Raw genomic sequence first — 21,631 nt, forward strand, 5'->3', positions numbered from 1 at the left:
ATCAGCATGAGAAGCTGCTGGAAGAAACTGTAGGAAATTAGTGCTGGTGAAGCTGGGGGATCTGGGGTACAAGAGAAAGAGGTAAGGAAAGGAAGGTACAGGTGGAGTGTAGCTGGGATGGAAAATTGGATGAAGAACAGGAAAGGTGGTAGAGGTATGTGAAGGCCACTGTTTGACAAATATCGGAGCCTTGGGAGTTGTTTGGAAAAAACTATATGTTGAGGGAGAATTCCCACTTGGACTAGTACTTTTCATTTCACATCTCATTATTCTTTTGTGTATCACAATCACATTTCAGCAGTAGTCAAATGTGCAACTGTTACATGTGACCACCTCCATGTATGCATTCATAGATTTCCTTTAAGTTCATGAATCTCTTGTGTACAATCACATTTTCATGATATTCTTCTAATGAGGAGTAAGGAACCTAATTATATGAATGATAAGTAATTTGATTTACAGTTTTTATTGACAACTTGACATTATGATAATGCATTGCATATGAAAACAAAATCATACATAATTTGCATTTTTTTTTAAATAATTAAAATATGGTTCACAGAATGTTACCCTGTAAGGAAGAGAATATAAGCAGACATCTGATAACAATAGATACTTCTCATCACCTCATACTTATATATAAAATGTGTTTAGGTATGACTTAAGTTCTTTTACATTCTTTGACAGAGAGGCGAGCTAAAAAGGTGGCAAAATTGCATTTTGCATGTCAAGGACGTGGTGAACATTGTCTGTACAACAGAACATTCTTCACAATGAAGACTAGAAATCCACGTATTTGGATTCATCTTATGTTCTTGGCTCTACAGGTGAGTTATTTATTTATTTATTTATTTATTTTTAATTCTATTAAGCACAAAACTGAACAAATGTATCTAAAATATAAACCATTGAAATGGAAAATGATCGTATGGCATTGTCGGCTGGAAGGCCCCATTCGGGGGAGTTTGGCCGCTATATTGCAAGTCCTTTTTAGTTGACGCCACTTCGGCGTCATGCGAGTCAATGATGATGAAAATTATGAGGAAGGACACACAACACCTAGTCCCCTGCCGGGAATTGAACCCAGGCCCCCTGCGTGGTAGGCGGTAACACTACCACTACGCTACGGAGGTGGACATGTGAACCATAATGTTAGGGATGTACATGAGATTCCTAGAAACCAAGGAAGATAAGTACACTTTACCATGTTTTGAGAAGATTGAATGTGGAGTGTAGTAAGTGGTGCTCTCTCTCTCTCTCTCTCTCTCTCTCTCTCTCTTTGGTTCCATTTAATCTGATGTGTAATGTGGTTTTCACTTTACAGTGCAGTAAGTCTATAAAATTAGTGCATATCATGTGCATTATCTTGGGCTTATGGTTACTTCAAGAGAGTTCTTATAGGCACACAACTCATCCATACTTCTCCAGTGATTGTGACCTCAGATCTAGTTCTTCAGAGTATAGTATTGTGTACAGTGACTGCTTGTGAAACATTTTTGTTAGTTCTACCTTTTTGAAAATTATCCTCTGCATTGTGTTTATACATTTTGTTCTGTTTAGTAATGTACTACTTTGGGCATTCCAACTGTTTCAGAGTATTGCCTTTTCCATAAATATTTCAGAAACTGTATTGACTAATTGTGATCAGTCTTTTGGAAAATAAATTCCTTACTGACAGTAACATATGTTTCATCATCATTAAAAGAATGTCCACCCATTGAGCCCTTGTGACAATTGTTTCAGCCCCTGCATTACTCACAAACTATAGCCACAGCAAGATGTCTATTGTTTTGTCCTCCACAGATGTCACTAAAGGCTCCCTTGTCCTTCACACCTGTTACTAATGTTTGCAGGAATTTAAGTGAACAAGAAGTTATTTCATGGCAGCCCCAGTGAAGCTAGTTCCTGCTAAACCCCAGTACCATATTCAGTTTGTTTGTTATTTTCCTCAAAAAGATGCTTAAAACCATTACATCCTAAAATGTTTTAAGTTTAAAGTCTGTATTAGCATCCATATTTATACTTGTGGATCACAGTGGATTGTCTCGTATTTACAACAGCAGTGATTCTGCATTACGTAGGCTCGACAAGTTCCTGCTAGCTTTCCGGAGAGATGTGCCACCACATATCAGACTTGCTGACTTGAAAATTTCATTTACAGGCAAGAATAATTACATAAGGTGCTATATGTGACAGATAACTTCGCATTTGTTTACTTGCAGTCAGCATTTTAATGGTGTTCTAAACGCTCCCGAGCAGCCAACTGCATGTAAACAAAATAGCAGTGCCACCAAATGGTGCACAAAGTTATTTATGTCCCACGAAGCAATCCAGAAGTTGCACTAGACAAACAAATAAATTTGAAGAAGCATTTGGTGGCAAATGTACTCCTTAGTTAATTCCTGCATATGAACTCGTCGTATATAGCATATGACATTTACATCTTTACAATTCTCAGAGTGAACAGTGAACATTTCACATATGGTATCTGAGTCATGTAAAAATGTAGTGAATCAGCTGTACTGCAAAACTTCTTTAATGATAATTTTTCATAAACATGCAATCTTTAATGCAAACAGGGGAAACATGCTGGCCATAATAGCTCCATAGGCATAGTACTCCAATCCTTTTTCTAATATATACTACTGTGGCTGAGGTAGGGAAAGACTCGGAAGGTTAATGTAAAAATTAAAACCCAACATACAGGCATTTAGCGAAAGCAGAAAAAACAATATTATCAATCCAGTAATAAAAGTATTTTCCTTTGCCTGAAGGGTACAGTCACCTGTCATTCTTTTTGCCAAAAGCTGTTCCCAGTAATTAGTGTACTCCATTCAGGCCTAATTTTGCTTTAAACTATTTCAGTTCAAACTATGATGTGGGATAGGAAAAGGCTCCCACTGACATTTCAAATACTGGTACAAATTTTTGTTGAACCATGTGTTGTTCTATGAAAACTGAACATTATAGCTTTGCAGACCAAAGTACATATGTAAGATGAATAATATTTACAGATTTATTTAATACTTATTCATGAATGGCAGTAATTAGCACTTTCAACAGAAAATGACAAAACAGCAATTTCTTACCTTTGTAATGATGACTTAATATTGAAAACTGCAAGCAGATGAGCCTCAATAACAGTGTGTTGTGACATTTCAGTAGGAACTGAAGAAATATATTTTCATTGCAAAGCTACAGAAAAAATTTGAAGTACGTCCTTTTGTTAAAAGTGTATGAAATTTCTGCAGTAGCAACAATTTGTTGGACCAAATTACACTGCTTATTTCTTAGGTCAGCATTTGACCTAATAAGTGAACTTTTAGTGGCATTGATTTACTATTGAAAAATACATTTAAATGTTTAATAAAAATGTGGGGTCTCACAGAGAAAAAAATTGTCAGAAATCGTCATGATCAAGACAGAAAGAACCTTTCACTCATTCAACAGAACCAACAGAAATTGTCATTAAATGAAGAGGTACATTCTCAAGCTTTAATAGTTTATAACTGTACAGGGTGTACATAAAGTCTGGGAACACTTTCAATTATTTATTGCACAAGAACCAAACATTGTAAAGATGCATACATATTGCATTTTGCAGAGAAACTGTGAGAGTTTTTTTAACAAACATTCGATATGCAAACCATGAGTGACCTGGCAGACATCAATACGGTAATTGAATTCTTGCCATATCCGTTCCAGCATGGCATCGTCAATGGTGGCAGTCGTTTCCCATATTCTCTCCCGGAACTCTGCCACATCACATGGTAGAGGCGGTACATACACTAGATCTTTAATGTTTCCCAACAGAAAAAAGTGACACGGAATGAGATCTGGTGCTCGAGGAGGCCATCTCATGAAACAGATGTCCTCTCCTGTAGCGTTTCTCTTCAAAATGACATACGTATGATATCTGTACAATGTATACAATTTATAGATCTATATGATGTCAGATGCCTCTGGACTTCCGCCTCGACTGACATCTTTGCCCAAACTCTTTGCCTTTACATATGTCTACTTGTGTCTGTATATGTGTGTGTGTGTGTGTGTGTGTGTGTGTGTGAGTGTGTGAGTGTGTGAGTGAGTGAGTGAGTGAGTGAGTGTATACCTGTCCCTTTTGCCCCCTAAGGTAAGTCTTTCCGCTCCTGGGATTGGAATGACTCCTTACCCTCTCCCTTAAAACCCACATCCTTTTGTCTTTCCCTCTCCTTCCCTCTTTCCTGATGAAGCAACCGTGGGTTGCGAAAGCTTGAAATTTGTGTGTGTGTTTGTGTTTGTTAGTGTCTCTATCAACATGCCAACGCTTTCGTTTGGTAAGTTACATCATCTTTGTTTTATACACACACTAACAAAAACAATCAATTATTGACAGAATTATTTAATTGAAGAGATTAAAAAAATCTATTAACCAAGTGGCAACAGAACACACACATAAAAGACTGTTTTAATTGGCAAGCTTTTGGAGCCAGTGGCTCCTTCTTCAGACAGAAGCGTTGAAGGAGAAGGAAGAAGTGTGAAGGAAAAGGACTGGAGAGGTCTAGGAAAAGGGGTAGATTTTGGGAAAGTCACCCAAACTGTGGGTCAGGGGATACTTACCGTGTGGGATGAGAAGGAAAGACATTGTCTGAGTCCCAACAATCAGTCTTTCTCTCTCATCCCGTATGGTAAGTCTCTCCTGAGCCGTGGTTCTGGATGACTTTCATGAAATCTAACCCTTTTCCTATACTTCTCCAGTCCTTTTCCTTCACCCTTCTTTCTTCCCCTTTAACCCTTCTGTTTGAAGAAGGAGCCACTGCCTCCAAGAGCTTGTACCAGGTTAAAACTATGTGAAATAATGTCATTCAAGCTGCTATCCTCACAGATACAACAGCAGGGCATACCTCTCTCATACACTGGATACCAAAGACCCTAACCTATTGAACCATTCAATTTAAGCAAATCAAGGTTTCATTTGCAGTAAAAATGAAAAAATTGGCTCAAGGTGAGACATTCAAGTGCATTGAAGTTGATTTACAGTCAGAGTGTTTTTACCAAGATCAGTTGTACGTACCTTTTCACTAACTCTTACCACTCATACCCTAGAAGCTAAAGCCATACTCTTTATTCAAACAAGTGCCCCCACAGGCAGTACCACTCTGTCTCAGCTGGGAGCTGCAGTGGCGGGGCAGGCTGACGTCACGCATCCTAGTGCTCTGCAGACACAATTAAATAGATGTGCCACTGCCTGTTTAGTTCTCATGGATGTACAGGTGTGGAAGTAACAAAACTGTGTAGTCATGAAATCCCATGGCCTGCTTCACTAGAAGAAACATATCTTTCCAGTAACAGAAATAGATGCTCACTGTGCCTGTTGTCACAAAATGCTTGCTTCTGCAAAGAAATACAATTAACATCATCATTACAGTCACAGTAGATTACAATAAAATAGAAGGGGGTGCTTGCAAGGAACTGGTTTCTAATTTGAAGTGCACCATTCAGGAAGATGTAAGCTATAGAAATATGTGATTGAGAATTTCTTAGAATTATTAAAAAAAAACTACTTGTACTACATAATATGTGTATTCATTACAGCTGAATGCTGCTGAAGAAATCTAAATAAAGCTGTAATTTGTGTGAGTTACATAGTAGCTCACATTATAACAATGATGGCAAACCATTCTCTTTGCAACCTCTCATCAAATCATGTCTGGTAACAACAGCAGAATGCATAGTTCCAAGGGAAGGGCTCGTGAAGATGTTTGGCTCTCAAAACAAATGGTGAAAACGGTGTCCCTTAAAATTCTTGAGATGGGAACTGATTTGGAGGCACAGCTCAGGAATAAAGCCCACAGTTTCACAACTTCTTGCCTCGTGCTTGATAAAAATACGAAATATCCAATTGTGCTCAACTATCTGTGTTTATATGTGGTGTGGACATTCAACTGCAAGTTTCAGAGGAGCTGCTAGATGAGGTGCCACAGAATTACACGACAACAGGGTTCAATATTTTTGAAACTGTATGTGAATCTGTGGACAGAATGAATTTGCGTAGGAAAACCTTCATTGTGTGTCCACAGAAAGTGTGCTACAAATTGTTGAGTGTCAGCAAGGTTTTGTCTCTCTCTTAAAAAATAAACTGAAGAGTGACTTTCGAAAGGAAATCTATGGTATATACTGTTTCATTCATCAGGAGGCACTGTGTGCTGAAACTGTGGGACTTCGTCATGTAATGGACCCTGTCGAGAAGTACGGGAATTTTGCTCGAAGGCACAGTGTCAACCCTCTTCAATTCAGAGGGATTCTTTGAGATATTGAAGCTGAGCATGGAGATATACCTCACCACTGCACTGTTTGGTGAATCAGCAGAAGTAAATGTATGTGTGTGTGTGTGTGTGTGTGTGTGTGTGTGTGTGTGTGTGTGTTTTGTGAGGAACTTGCTTTGTTTCTAGGTATGAAAGAGAAAGAAATTCCTCACCTCAGAGGACCAAAGTGGATATCACCTTGCTTTTCCAACTGATATGACAGTGCACCTACATAGCTACAGAGGGAAGATTTGTTGATAGTCACTAAACTCAAGGTGTTCAGAAATAAGCTCCATTCATTTGAGAGACAAATGGGGAATGGAAATCTCATGTTCTCACCTACATTCTCTAAATTTACCTGCTGAAATCTTTGTAAACTATCAACGTATAATTGAACAGCTAATAAATAGTTTCGTGTTGCAGTTCCAACAATTGAAGGTTATAGAAGGGAAATTGCAATTGCTCAGTATCCTTTTTCGGTTGTACCAAATGGTGTGCTATCTGTAATGCAATTACAACTAATTGACTTACAAAATACCACATTGTTAAAGGCCAGGTACTGCAGTCATTTAAATTTGTCTCAGTGGAATCAAAATGAAAAGGCAGAAACATCCTCAGGTTTCATGCAAATGCAGTTGGGATTATCTGCATGTTCAGGACAACGTACTGTTGTGAGCAGCTATTCTCTGCAATGAAGAGGATAAAAAACAAAGTAAGGTCATTGCTTTAGGATCTTACAATGAAGCCTATGCTGTGCATTGCTGCAGCAAACAAGATATCATCTATACGAGTGCACTTGTCTCACAAAAAAATCTGTAAAAAGCAAAAAAACAATATCAATAAATCTTCTGTTAACTGTGCAAAGGTTACACACTGATTTGTTCTGATTGCCACATTCACACAGCTGGCTCACCCCCTATCAGATGTTACATTTTTATGGCGTTCAGTTTCTAATTTGACTAATTTTGCATAAATTAATTTAGAATTAGAGCAATTTCACAGACAGCTGTCCAAGGCACCATTTAGAGTGGAGTTGCAGCTCGTCGTGTCATCACGCCCTGACCAGTGCTTCACTTGCACACGTGCTCGTGACAGCTGTGTGCCCCACACAATCACAGCCCACACCCGTGGCACAGGGGTGGTGCTCTGTGAGCAAGTGAGTGCTTCCCAGCTTATGCATGAGCTCATGAGCTGGAACAGCCTGCTCTATACTATTAGGACATCATTTTTTAAACAACAGTTCTATACACAACAACATATATTTTGGTGTTTTGGCAGATATTTGCAAATTTCGTTTTTGCATTGTGTAGCTTAAGTCAGCACAAAATTATACTTTTCAAACATCCAATGTTGATGGAACACATCAGTTTGTTTCGCGTTATAAGAAAAATGATTTGTAAATCAGAATTTTATGTGCCCATTACAAGGAGTGGTTTCAAATGAGTCAAGTGTGATATTCGTTTTATTAATATTGGTCAACAGGGAGAGCGAAACATGAAAGAATTACCAGTAACCCAGCAGAGACTGAACAGTGCTGCTGCATGATAGGAGTTGCCATTGCATGCAAGGGAGTTACTTTCGCTGCTGGGGTTTTTCTGTCCATGTTAATAAATATCAATAAAATGAACATAGTACTAAACTAACTTGTGCTCGCTCTATCAAATGAGCATGTAAAATTCCACTTAAAAATTCATTTTATTTATAATAGGAAACAAATTGACACTTTCCATCAATATTGGGCATCAGATTGAAAACATGATGGGCAGTATTTATTTGGGCTGAGTCCAGCTACACATTCCAAAAATAAAATTGTAAATATCTGCCAAAATAACGGAGAAAATGCACCTGATAGCTTCTAGGAGGAGCATCCTGTATGTGAAGGTATAGATGTGCTGTGAAAATATGTTATTTTGTTTTCTTTTTAGCAGTCAGTTTCAACTACGATTGCAGGGAATTTAAGCACTTAGACAAATGTTTCATATGGTCAATTGTATATTGCCCTTTCATGAACTTGTAGTTCAGAAAACTGGTTCATACTCACAACACAGTATCCAAAATAGTAAAAATGTTGTATATTCTGAAGCTTCATAAGAGTATTGTGTACAAAAGGAAGAAGAATTCTTTTCCATTCAGTTTGTATTTGATTTATTATAATTTTGAGTTCCACACTGTCAAAGTGAACGAAATTACAATGAGGAGCTGAAATTTGTGTTCTGACACAAATCACAGGGATGCCCCAAACTAGGATACATATCTAATTTCCCAATTCCCGTACTTATTTAGCAATTGCAGAGCATTGCCAGGTTTGCTAATCTATATATATATATATATAGTTATAATAGAAGGAAACATTCCACGAAGGAAAAATATACCTAAAAACGAAGATGATGTGACTTACCAAATGAAAGTGCTGGCAGGTCAACAGACACAGAAACTAACACAAACATACACACAAAATTCAAGCTCCACATTGTGGATGGATATGTGTGTGTGTGCGCGCGCGAGTGTATACCCGTCCTTTTTTCCCCCTAAGGTAAGTCTTTCCGCTCCCGGGACTGGAATGACTCCTTACCCTCTCCCTTAAAACCCACATCCTTTCGTCTTTCCCTCTCCTTCCCTCTTTCCTGATGAGGCAACAGTTTGTTGCGAAAGCTTGAATTTTGTGTGTATGTTTGTGTTAGTTTGTGTGTCTGTCGACCTGCCAGCACTTTCATTTGGTAAGTCACATCATCTTTGTTTTTAGGTATATATATATATATATGAGATTCTAGTACTTAGGAAATCAGAATCATTCTTAGTCACAGTAGAGAGTTCTGATAAGTAGAAGAGTCACACTGATTAAATGAGAGCTAATAGGTCTCAGATAATAAGCATTTAGCACAGTAGGCTGAGATGTTGTCATACAAAATTGGTTATTGTCTTAGAACTGTGGCATTGTTCTTAAGTTTTACAGCATTTCTTCTGTACACAAATCATTGGCCTCCAGCAAACCATTACTAGTTACAGTATTAACACCAACTACAAGGTTGTTAGTGTCCTTGGAGACGTTTGATGTTCCGTAGTCATAATGGATTCTCTGTACTTTTCATTGCATCTGACATTAAGGTTTCTTCCCTTTCCATTTACGGATGGAGTGTGAGAAGAATTACCACTTCTACACCTTTGTGTAAGCCGGTCTTTGCTTAATTTTGTCTCTTTGAAATAGAATATTAATAGTTTCTTGCAAAATGGACAGCATCTTTCTTCGAGTGTGTGGCTCTAAAATTTTTGTTTCACTCCTTGGCATTCAAATTAACCTTTGGCCATTTGCACCACCCTGTGATATATCTTCAGTGTATGCCATTAAAGCAAAACTAATATACTTGAGCAGTATTCAAGTACAAGTTGTGTAAGTGTTTTGTATACATCTCGCTACAATTCCCAGAATCCTACAAATGAATTGTAACCTGCTGTTTGCTTTCTTTATACGTGAACATACATGATCCTTACACTTCTTATATATGTACACTGTTACTCCTAAATATTTGTATGAATCTAGTTGACTGACCGACTGACTCTAGTTGTGATTAACATTATTATGAAAAGGACAGTTTGCTACTCACTGTAAAGATGACACATTGAATTACAGATAGGCTTGATGAAAGGACTGTTACACACAGAGCTTTCAGGTAAAGCCTTCTTCAGAGAAGAAAGCAAGTGCAACCCACATACACATGACCACTATCTCTGGCCAGACTCCAACTGTCACGTTGAATGAAAGTGGCATTCTGGAGTCAGGCAGGAAGGGGGGAGAGATAACAGGGTGGGGTGAAACAAGAGTGGAGCATGCAGGAGCCAGAAGGTGGCAAGACAAGGCTGACAGACACCACATCTGGATGCTGTGATAGAGGGGAAGGTGGGGAGCAGAAAAGGAAAGCAGGAGAGAAGAGGAAAAGACTGATGGGTGTGATGGCAGAGAGCAGAACAGTATGGATGAGGGGATGTCAATTAGGAGGAGGCAATAGGATAGAGAGGGCAAAAATTTTGGGTCTAGAATGTAGGGACACTCATAGGTTAAGACTGGCATAATTTTGGGAGCAGAGAATGTTTTGTAAGGATTATCCCCATCTGCTTCCCCCCATGAACCATGGACCTTGCTGTTGGTGGGGAGGCTTGCATGCCTCAGCGATACAGATAGCTGTACCGTAGGTACAACCACAACGGAGGGGTATCTGTTGAGAGGCCAGACAAACGTGTGGTTCCTGAAGAGGGGCAGCAGCCTTTTCAGTAGTTGCAAGGGCAACAGTCTGGATGATTGACTGATCTGGCCTTGTAACAATAACCAAAACGGCCTTGCTGTGCTGGTACTGCGAACGGCTGAAAGCAAGGGGAAACTACGGCCGTAATTTTTCCCGAGGGTATGCAGCTTTACTGTATGATTAAATGATAATGGCGTCCTCTTGGGTAAAATATTCCGGAGGTAAAATAGTCCCCCATTCGGATCTCCGGGCGGGGACTACTCAAGAGGATGTCGTTATCAGCAGAAAGAAAACTGGCGTTCTATGGATTGGAGCGTGGAATGTCAGATCCCTTAATCGGGCAGGTAGGTTAGAAAATTTGAAAAGGGAAATGGATAGGTTAAAGTTAGATATAGTGGGAATTAGTGAAGTTCGATGGCAGGAGGAACAAGACTTCTGGTCAGGTGACTACAGGGTTATAAACACAAAGTCAAATAGGGGTAATGCAGGAGTAGGTTTAATAATGAATAGGAAAATAGGAACGCGGGTAAGCTACTACAAACAGCATAGTGAACGCATTATTGTGGCCAAGATAGATACGAAGCCCACACCTACTACAGTAGTACAAGTTTATATGCCAACTAGCTCTGCAGATGACGAAGAAATTGAAGAAATGTATGATGAAATAAAAGAAATTATTCAGATAGTGAAGGGAGACGAAAATTTGATAGTCATGGGTGACTGGAATTCGAGTGTAGGAAAAGGGAGAGAAGGAAATGTAGTAGGTGAATATGGATTGGGGCTAAGAAATGAAAGAGGAAGCCGCCTAGTAGAATTTTGCACAGAGCACAACTTAATCATAGCTAACACTTGGTTTAAGAATCATGATAGAAGGTTGTATACATGGAAGAACCCTGGAGATATTAAAAGGTATCAGATAGATTATATAATGGTAAGACAGAGATTTAGGAACCAGGTTTTAAATTGTAAGACATTTCCAGGGGCAGAAGTGGACTCTGACCACAATCTATTGGTTATGACCTGTAGATTAAAACTGAAGAAACTGCAAAAAGGTGGGAATTTAAGGAGATGGGACCTGGATAAACTGAAAGAACCAGAGGTTGTACAGAGTTTCAGGGAGAGCATAAGGGAACAATTGACAGGAATGGGGGAAAGAAATACAGTAGAAGAAGAATGGGTAGCTTTGAGGGATGAAGTAGTGAAGGCAACAGAGGATCAAGTAGGTAAAAAGACGAGGGCTAGTAGAAATCCTTGGGTAACAGAAGAAATACTGAATTTAATTGACGAAAGGAGAAAATATAAAAATGCAGTAAATGAAGCAGGCAAAAAGGAATACAAATGTCTCAAAAATGAGATCGACAAGAAGTGCAAAATGGCTAATCAGGGATGGCTAGAGGAAAAATGTAAGGATGTAGAGGCTTATCTCACTACGGGTAAGATAGATACTGCCTACAGGAAAATTAAAGAGACCTTTGGAGAAAAGAGAACCACTTGTATGAATATCAAGAGCTCAGATGGAAACCCAGTTCTAAGCAAAGAAGGGAAAGCCGAAAGGTGGAAGGAGTATATAGAGGGTCTATACAAGGGCGATGTACTTGAGGACAATATTATGGAAATGGAAGAGGATGTAGATGAAGATGAAATGGGAGATACGATACTGCGTGAAGAGTTTGACAGAGCACTGAAAGACCTGAGTCGAAACAAGGCCCCCGGAGTAGACAACATTCCATTGGAACTACTGACGGCCTTGGGAGAGCCAGTCCTGACAAAACTCTACCATCTGGTGAGCAAGATGTATGAGACAGGCGAAATACCCTCAGACTTCAAGAAGAATATAATAATTCCAATCCCAAAGAAGGCAGGTGTTGACAGATGTGAGAATTACCGAACAATCAGTTTAATAAGCCACAGCTGCAAAATACTAACACGAATTCTTTACAGACGAATGGAAAAACTGGTAGAAGCCGACCTCGGGGAAGATCAGTTTGGATTCCATAGAAATACTGCAACACGTGAAGCAATACTGACCTTACGACTTATCTTAGAAGAAAGATTAAGGAAAGGCAAACCTATGTTTCTAGCATTTGTAGACTTAGAGAAAGCTTTTGACAATGTTGACTGGAATACTCTCTTTCAAATTCTAAAGGTGGCAAGGGTAAAATACAGGGAGCGAAAGGCTATTTACAATTTGTACAGAAAGCAGATGGCAGTTACGAGAGTCGAGGGACATGAAAGGGAAGCAGTGGTTGAGAAGGGAGTAAGACAGGGTTGTAGCCTCTCCCCGATGTTATTCAATCTGTATATTGAGCAAGCAGTAAAGGAAACAAAAGAAAAATTCGGAGTAGGTATTAAAATACATGGAGAAGAAATAAAAACTTTGAGGTTCGCCGATGACATTGTAATTCTGTCAGAGACAGCAAAGGACTTGGAAGAGCAGTTGAATGGAGAGGATGGTGTCTTGAAGGGAGGATATAAGATGAACATCAACAAAAGCAAAACGAGGATAATGGAATGTAGTCGAATTAAGTCGGGTGATGTTGAGGGTATTAGATTAGGAAATGAGACACTTAAAGTAGTAAAGGAGTTTTGCTATTTGGGGAGCAAAATAACTGATGATGGTCGAAGTAGAGAGGATATAAAATGTAGACTGGCAATGGCAAGGAAAGCGTTTCTGAAGAAGAGAAATTTGTTAACATCGAGTATAGATTTAAGTGTCAGGAAGTCATTTCTGAAAGTATTTGTATGGAGTGTAGCCATGTATGGAAGTGAAACATGGACGGTAAATAGTTTGGACAAGAAGAGAATAGAAGCTTTCAAAATGTGGTGCTACAGAAGTATGCTGAAGATTAGATGGGTAGATCACATAACTAATGAGGAGGTACTGAATAGGATTGGGGAGAATAGGAGTTTGTGGCACAACTTGACCAGAAGAAGGGATCGTTTGGTAGGACATGTTCTGAGGCATCAAGGGATCACCAATTTAGTATTGGAGGGCAGCGTGGAGGGTAAATTCGTAGGGGGAGACCAAGAGATGAATACACTAAGCAGATTCAGAAGGATGTAGGTTGCAGTAGGTACTGGGAGATGATAAAGCTTGCACAGGATAGAGTAGCATGGAGAGCTGCATCAAACCAGTCTCAGGACTGAAGACCACAACAACAACAACAACAACATCCCCATCTGCACTGTTCAGAAAAGCTGGTGATGAAGTGGAAGATTCAGGTGGCCTAGATTGTGAAATGGCCATTGAAGTCAGCGTTGTTACTAATCTTAGCATCAGCAGCAGCATAGGTATTGAAAGATGGCAAAAGTATTTGATTTTCAAATCTGAAGGATCATCTGAAGGCATAATTCTATTCTGGTTCCAGTTTTGACTGAAAGTGTACGGACATTGATTTTTGTGCCACTGATAGCCTTGACACATGATTACAGTTCCCCAAGATTTTGAGACAGGCATTCTGATAAGATATTTTGGTATTGCAATTACTGTAGGCCTCATGCACTGACATTTGGTAGATGAATACTTTTCAGTTTTCATCTGCCTATCTGCATATTCTGCTTCTTTTATATGTTTGTACAGTATTTGCTGTTTTCTAAGATGCTTCAGTTTATTTTCCCTGTAGTACGGAGATCCATCCATCTCTTCAACAAATCTGCTATGAACATCTTTGTAGAGCTTGGTCAGTGGTTTTGATCACTTCCTGAATCAAAGTAGCAAGCGAGGTGATGCACAAGTTAGCACATTGGACTTGCGTTCGGGAGGATGGTGGTTCAAATCCACGTCCGACCATCCAGATTTAGGTTTTTCATGGTTCTCTAAATTGTGTAAGGCAAATGTCAGAAGAATGATTCATGGCCAATTTCCTTCGCCATCCTTAAACAATCCAAGCTTGTGCTCAGTCTCTAATGACCTCGATTTAAACTCTAGTATTCCGCCCTTCCTTTTTGAATTAAATGATTCTAACTCCTGTCTGCAAAAAATTAGATAACTTCCTCCTTAGCCATTTTTCTGGTCATGAAGATTTTCCTACTTGTTTTTCTAGCCTTTTTTACCTGATTCCAGGCTCTATGTGAACATCCTGAAACAGGTAAGACCAGTTTATTTCCAATAAGCATAGTGTATTTCCATCATGGCTAGTGTGCCAGACCATTCTAGGTAATATCCAGGTAAAACTGTTATAACCGTTTGCAGGTTTTCTCTTGTTCGCTGTTTATTATGTTAAAGTTTTCTCAGTCAGTTGTGAAATAATTAAAATCTGCAGAAATTACAGCATGACTTGGAAACATACATACTAAGTAACAAAATTTTCTCTGAAATTATCAATAGTTTCTGCAGCTTACACTGGTGACCAATAGAAGGCTCCAACTACAATTATTTTGTGATTTAATTTGTGCGTAGATCATTTCGCATGCAGACTCAGTTTCCAACATAAGTCATTTAAGACTATTGTGTACTGCCATCTTCAGTTCCTTGAAATATGGCTTCTTGGCAACCACTGAGATTTGCGGTAAAAATTTGCAGTTATAAATTTCTGCCTTTAATCGACTCTTGGTGCTGAGTATTATGTGTGCCCCAAACTTGGGCACTATTTATCATTAATAACTTGATATTTTCATCTATTTGTGGTATTTCATTAGCTCTGATATGAGTATCTTGGAGCCATCTACAGCAATGTTTATCACTTACTGGATGGAGAGTGCCCAATTCTAAAAAAAACTATTCTGTGTATTCCATTCAGAATCAGCTATTCTTGTAGCCACCTCAGTGTGTAATGCACTCCTGATCCATTTGGCAGGCACTCAGCCTTGTGGTACAAGTCGGGAAGCCACAGTGTCTTTTCTTGCCCTTTTTATACTTTTGAATTTTTGAAAATACTGAGATTCAACATAGTTTTTAAATTTGTGTATCTGACACCATCACACCAGCTACTAATGTTAGCACTGTTGGTAAGTGATGTTCCTCATCTTTAATAAACATTACAAGTAATATTTTCTTGAACAAGGTTCATAGTCATGTAGGGCATTTTGAAGAACATCATTTTCACCTTTATCTGCATCTACATCTACATACATACTTCGCAATCCACCATATGGTGCATGGCGGAGGGTACCTCGTACCACAACTAGCATCTTCTCTCCCCGTTCCACTCCCAAACAGAACGAGGGAAAAACGACTGCCTATATGCCTCTGTACGAGCCCTAATCTCCCCTATCTTATCTTTGTGGTCTTTTCACAAAATGTAAGTTGGCGGCAGTAAAATTGTACTGCAGTCAGCCTCAAATGCTGGTTCTCTAAATTTCCTCAGCAGCGATTCACGAAAAGAACGCCTCCTTTCCTCTAGAGACTCCCACCCAAGTTCCTGAAGCATTTCCGTAACACTCGCGTAATGATCAAACTACCAGTAACAAATCTAGCAACCCGCCTCTGAATTGCTTCTATGTCCTCCCTCAATCCGACATGATAGGGATCCCAAACGCTCGAGCAGTACTCAAGAATAGGTCGTATTAGTGTTTTATAAGCGGTCTCCTTTACAAATGAACCACATCTTCCCAAAATTCTACCAATGAACCGAAGACGACCTTCCCCACAACTGCCATTACATGCTTGTCCCACTTCATATCGCTCTGCAATGTTACTCCCAAATATTTAACTGACGCGACTGTGTCAAGCGCTACACTACTAATGGAGTATTTAAACATTACAGGATTCTTTTTCCTATTCATCTGCATTAATTTACATTTATCTATATTTAGAGTTAGCTGCCATTCTTTACACCAATCACAAATCCTCTCCAAGTCATCTTCCCGTACACCACAACATCATCAGCAAACAGCCACACATTACTTTTCACCCTATCCAAAAGATCATTTATGTAGATAGAAAACAACAGCAGACCTACCACACTTCCCTGGGGCACTCCAGACGATACCCTCACCTCCGATGAACACTCACCATCGAGGACAATGTGCTGCATTCCATTACTTAAGAAGTCTTTGAGCCACTCACATATTTGGGAACCAATCCCATATGCTTATACCTTAGTTAGGAGTCTGCAGTGGGGCACCGAGTCAAACACTTTCCGGAAGTCAAGGAATATGGCATCCGTCTAATACCCTTCATCCATGGTTCGCAAGATATCGTGAAAAAAAGGGCGAGTTGTGTTTCGCAGGAGCAATGCTTTCTAAAGCTGTGCTGATGCATGGACAGCAACTTCTCTGTCTCAAGGAAATTTATTATATTCGAACTGAGAATATGTTCAAGAATCCTGCAACAAACCGATGTTAAGGATATTGGTCTGTAATTTTGAGGATCCGTCCTTCTACCCTTCTTATATACAGGCGCCACGTGCGCTTTTTTCCAGTCACTTGGGACTTTACGTTGGGCAAGAGATTCGCGATAAATGCAAGCTAAGTAAGGAGCCAATACAGTAGAGTACTCTCTGTAAAACCGAATTGGAATCCCATCAGAACCTGGCGATTTATTTATTTTCAACCCATTCAGCTGCTTCACAACCCCAGGGATGTCTATCGCTATGTCTTCCATATGGGAATCTGTACGAGACTCAAACGGCAGTATGTTTGTACAATCCTCCTCCGTGAAAGATTTCTCAAATGCTAAATTTAAAATTTCAGCTTTTTCATTTTGCTGTCTTCCGTTGGCGGGCCAGACTGATCAGTGAGTGACTGGATGGAAGCCTTCGACCCGCTTACCAATTTTACGTAAGACCAGAATTTCCTTGGGTTTTCAGCAAGATCTTTTGCCAGGGTATGATGGTGGTAGTGGTTGAATGCTTGGTGCATCGCTCTTTTTACAGCAGCACGAATGTCTACTTTATTTCACCACATAAGCTATTCTGACTGTATGATCATTTTCAGATGGAGGATTTCATGCTGATACATATATCTTGCATACATAAACATCTCACATCATAGTCAGTACAGTTCAAGCAGTGAAATATGACAACATTTCTGCACCAACTCCACACTCTGACTACACCAGCTCAGTAAGTTGCCATTGTAATATGAAATTGTGTATAGTAATACACTAGTTTTCTGAAAATTAAGCAGAAATTTATTTGGATGTCATTGCTTGAACAGTGTGACTATACAATAGGCATGAAGTCTTCAACTTGAAAATGACCAAATGGTGAAAGTTGCAGTCATGATACCTGAAATGAAGATGACGGTCAAAAGGTGAAAATGTTGTTCTTCAAAACACCAGTGGTAAAGTTGGCTAATTGCTGTAAAAATCAGTACAAACTGAAGTATCAGTTCAGCATCTTTTCTGACAGGACGGACTAACAATTGAAGTTAATGTCCAAGTTAGGTCATGGGATTAATACATATAAACTTCAGCCTCACACATAAAAGCTTCAGTTTCACATTATATCAAAAACACTTTTGTCTGACTTGTAATTTGTGTGTGTGTGTGTGGGGGGGGGGGGGGGGGGGAGTCAAATTAAATATCAAGATTTTTTTATTCATGTTAGTAACTGGTCAGTGTAGTCATCATAGACTTTGTTCATATGAAATGGAAACATTGTCTCTATCATCTGGACTAGTACAGAGGTAAGAGTGAAGAGTTGTTTTGAGATAATCACTTTCTTCAGGTGTAGCGTTGCTGCAGGCATATGATGATGAATGTGCCCTGAATACTCTTGCGATAAAAAGTGTCAGTAAGTAGTCTCAGAGAATGTAGAGATCTGTTGAAATTAATGTAAATTATTTTGAAAAGGTACTTTTGTCTCAATTCTGGATGATAACAGTCGTCGTTTAAAAGGCAGTACTAAAACGAGAGTCACACCAACAAGCCAAAGAGAAACAGAAAAAATGAAATTGTGGAATGATAAATGAGGGATCCAGAGTCTAGACAATATTAGAGTGCTGAAATTATACAGGGTCTTCAAAAACAAGTGTCGAATACTTTGTGAGGTGGCAGTACTCATCGGGACAAGAAAAATAAGTGTCTGGAAATGCATATTTTCTGCAATAAACATGCCTTTTCCAGGTGTTCAACATGGCACCCATTCACAACAATGCACCCCTCTGCCCTTCAGCGTCAGGAACAATGCACCCTTTGAAGTGTACTCGGGTGTTGTTGTACCTGCTGGGACGCATTGAAAACGCGAACTTGTAGTGTCTGTGCACCTTTGATTGGTGTAGTGTAGACCAATTCCTTCAAGTGTCCCCATAACCAAAAGCCTAGGGGATTGATGTCTTGAGAACGAGCAGGCCAAGGTGTGGATGGTAACTGTCAAAAAAGAAACAATATTGTATTTGGTGATTTAACTTGTAATATTGATATAGCATTTGCAATCATTTAGTACAATACATCTTGGGTGCTTCTGATCTTGGAGTGCAGCCCTATAAAATCATGAAATTGTCAATGTTATAGGTGCTCATTGGGATATGGTCATACCTCTGAGCTAATCAAAGCTAGGCTCTTTAAGGATAAAATAAGTACTGATAGTCAGGAATCAAGGAATGGAGTCCAATAATAAACACATCTGTTAGTCAGTCTCTTATTCAACATAAACATACAAGTAGAGACCCTAACATGATACATAAGGTTTAACGTGAGAGAATAATAGAAAAATGTAACAGTGCCAATAGATACAACCATGCGAATGAGAAGCTTGTGGCAACTGTTGATGGACAAAACCTACGTGATCTATTGTCATTGTGAGTCATTTTATATTGTCTTAAATTGTATGGAAGCATGTGCATAAGAGTACATGTAATTATAAATAGCAGTCAAAGAAGAAATCAGGTGCCAAGTCAGCTCATTAGCAGGTATGGTAGGTAGGAATTGTACTATTGACCAAACTCACTCTCTCTCTCTCTCTCTCTCTCTCTCTCTCTCTCTCTCTCTGTGTGTGTGTGTGTGTGTGTGTGTGTGTGTGTGTGTGTGTGTGTGTGCGCGCACGCGCACATGCAGAAAGTTAAATAAGTTAAATATAACAACTGAGCATAAAAAAGTGCTATACCGAAAGTAATGAGCAACAATTTTCAAGATGTTTCATACTAATGTTTTTAGGCAACCTGAGTACATTTTCTTAATATACTTTCTGCCACTACTCAACATAGTCTCCATTTCTTTCTACACATTATTCCCATTGTTCTGCAAGTTTGAAAATACTCTTATGACAGAATTCCATTCTAGGTTCCCAAACACAATGAGACACTGCTTGCCCAAAATCCTCCATCATCTCTTAGCTTTGGTCTCACACCTACTCCTTATCAGAATCGAAAAGATGGTAGCGGAGTGTGCAAAGCTGTGACTTCAGGCAGGATGTGGAAGACTTTCCCACCCAAATATCCCAACCTCCTCCAAAGTGACACGAGCTGTGTGATGATGTGCATTATCCTGTTGCAGATGATCTTCTTCCCAGGTCATTTATCATGTAATGCCCAACAGAACTAAAAAGTGTCTGAATATAGTACGCAGTCTGCATGGTTTACCCAGGTTCAAGAAAATCAATCAGAATTTTTCCTCTTTGCCGTCCATGGGGGCAGTACGAGGGCAACCACTACGGGGCTTATCATGGGTACTCGTGTTTACTATTTGAAATGTTTCAACCATCTCTGCTGGTGCCCTTTTAGACTTCTTCATAGGCACATTAAAGTCTGAGGTGAATTTCAGCAGTGCATTTTCCCCAGTTGGCAAGGAATTCAATAACAGTACACTGTAGAAACAAAACATTAATGTCAGCTATTTTGGAAGTACTGCCCAGGGCCATGTGATAGATGATAATGAAGCCACAGTATGGAAAGAGTAAACACACTGGAAAATGACCCAAGCCTTAGCCAGCGCCACAATTTCATCAGTGTAAGAAACGTCATTGTAGACATGTCTGCTTGGCATACTGAACCTCAACACCAGTTATGAATTTACATATGAAATAATCAATCACCAGTTGTAGTTCACCAGTTGTAGTTCTGTAAAGTATCTGCATAGGTGATTCCAAAATGTCAAACAACTTAGCCACAATTGTCAAATGGGGCTATGTTGCAACACTTCATGATGAAAAGACAAATTATTTTTCTCCCTTGGTACTTCATACTTTTGTACTGATTTAGGTTGCAACCTGCTTGACTGATGCCGATAAGAGGCTGGACCTAACATCTAGCATTTTTCAGGTTTTTTGAAAACTGAAGGATAATTTGAAAATTTATCGTTGCAATGCAAGGAGGTACGATTCATGCTAAACACTTGGGCACTCAGCAGATAAAAAAAGTCATAGAAAAGGATTAACAACAACTGTGAGGTGGTGGAGGGATAGTTTCCCAAACTGTGGTGATGATCATGTTGAAAAATAAAGTTCTCTTCTTAAAAAGTAAAATATTTCTTATTCCATTAATTTCTGGAATTGCAGCAGGATGACGTCGACTTCTTGCCACAATATTGCAGCTTACAACCATTCAACATTGTCAATTTGCTCAAAATATTTGCTGATGAATAAAAAATAGGTTGAGGGAAGACCATGATGAAACAGTGCTGTTATATCGATTTTGAACTTACTGCTGATGAGTGGCAACAGATTGATTAATCATACCCTAGTGAAGAGTGAGTTGACATCAAAGCTTACTAGTAAGTCCAACTTCCTGAGTCAAAGCAACTTTAGTTTATTAATAAAGTCAACAGAGCTTCAAATATGATGCTAGCACTTCGCCACAGAAGGTCTCAGTAAAGACACAGGATGTCGAAGTTGTATGTCGCAACACCACACAATAGGACATAATGGAAGACCTTTGTGTATATTGGGAAGACCATGTAACTTCAATTGAACAGAGCTGTGAGGTCTTAATTCAGCTTCTTGCAAAATGGAAGAAGAATTCAGCAATGCTGATGTTTTTCTTTTTCTCTATCTGTGGTGTCTTTATAAATCTTCTGGAACATTGATTCGCTCATCAAGCTGTAAATCTTCTGGTCTTAGATCTCATGTGGAAACAGCACAGTGGTGTTACCACTTATCCATGATGTGAGGATCTTCTCATAGCTTGCATAACACAGCCCTTGGGTATCTCTGCACAAATTTTTGGTACAAAGTTACTGATGTGAACTAGCAGTCTCCAATGGAAAACACTCACCTGAAGGTGGCTGAATGG

The 21,631-nt window shown here is 39.2% G+C and overlaps 1 protein-coding gene across 3 annotated transcripts in view; it reads left to right on the forward strand.

The window, feature by feature from the left end:
* Window positions 1-21,631, forward strand: part of LOC126175335 (protein melted) — a 256,862-nt gene that overhangs the window by 183,092 nt on the left and 52,139 nt on the right. For all 3 annotated transcript variants that reach the window (XM_049922055.1, XM_049922054.1, XM_049922056.1), the window contains one exon: window positions 688-827. In XM_049922055.1, the coding sequence (XP_049778012.1) occupies window positions 688-827 (140 nt within the window). The remainder of the gene's footprint in view (window positions 1-687; window positions 828-21,631) is intronic.

The sequence above is a fragment of the Schistocerca cancellata genome, chromosome 3 (genome assembly GCF_023864275.1).
Source record: "Schistocerca cancellata isolate TAMUIC-IGC-003103 chromosome 3, iqSchCanc2.1, whole genome shotgun sequence".
NCBI lineage: Eukaryota > Metazoa > Arthropoda > Insecta > Orthoptera > Acrididae > Schistocerca > Schistocerca cancellata.